This window comes from Verticillium alfalfae, genomic scaffold (genome assembly GCF_000150825.1).
Source record: "Verticillium alfalfae VaMs.102 supercont1.9 genomic scaffold, whole genome shotgun sequence".
Lineage (NCBI taxonomy): Eukaryota > Fungi > Ascomycota > Sordariomycetes > Glomerellales > Plectosphaerellaceae > Verticillium > Verticillium alfalfae.
Genome location: NW_003315030.1, coordinates 399,335 through 399,919, shown reverse-complemented (window position 1 = coordinate 399,919; position 585 = coordinate 399,335). Strand labels below are relative to the sequence as shown.

General features: G+C 59.3%; 1 protein-coding gene across 1 annotated transcript in view; it reads right to left on the bottom strand.

Annotated features, from left to right (window-relative positions):
- Positions 1-124: 124 nt before the first annotated feature.
- VDBG_07079 (predicted protein) overlaps positions 125-585 on the bottom strand; it is a gene marked incomplete at both ends in the record, with an annotated part of 1,381 nt that continues 920 nt past the window's right edge. Inside the window, 2 exons of the mRNA XM_003002462.1 lie at positions 125-317; positions 420-541. Coding sequence (XP_003002508.1) covers positions 125-317; positions 420-541 — 315 coding nt within the window. The remainder of the gene's footprint in view (positions 318-419; positions 542-585) is intronic.

Here is a 585-nt window from a genome sequence, read left to right as displayed (position 1 = left end):
AACGCCTCAAGGTGTATTCGTGACCCGGTTAGTACCTAACCTGTGGCAAAGACGCAAACGAAAACTAAAAAAATACTACCGTCTCGTTTCTCTCAGTCTTATACTACATGTATATCGACCACACTCACAGCTCCTCCTTGGTCACCGTCTTGGCCTCAGGCTCAGCGTCGGCGTCGGCCTTGGCGGCCGGCTCATTGGCCTTGAGGACTTGGGCCTTGATGACAATCTCGATGTCCCTCTTCTTTTCCCTGAGGTTGGGGCGCGAGTGGGAGATGGGCCAGGCGACAACGCCGCCGTCGACGGCGTCGGGCGAGTACCTGGAGAGGTCCTCGAGAGCGTCTGGGGGACACGTCAGTCGCTGTTTGTCACAACAAGAGGAAAGACGAGGAGAGGGCAGGGAGACAGGGCAACAAACTCACCGGGGGCAGTCGCTCGACTCGGCGACGAAGAGGGGAAGAATTTCGTACAGGGCGCCCGGGGCGAAGAGGATGACGCGCGAGGCGTCGTCGGCGCGGTCGAGGCCGGACTCGGTCCCGACGACCTGGTCGTCGAACTAATGGTGCTTGTCCTTGGGCTTCTGAAGAG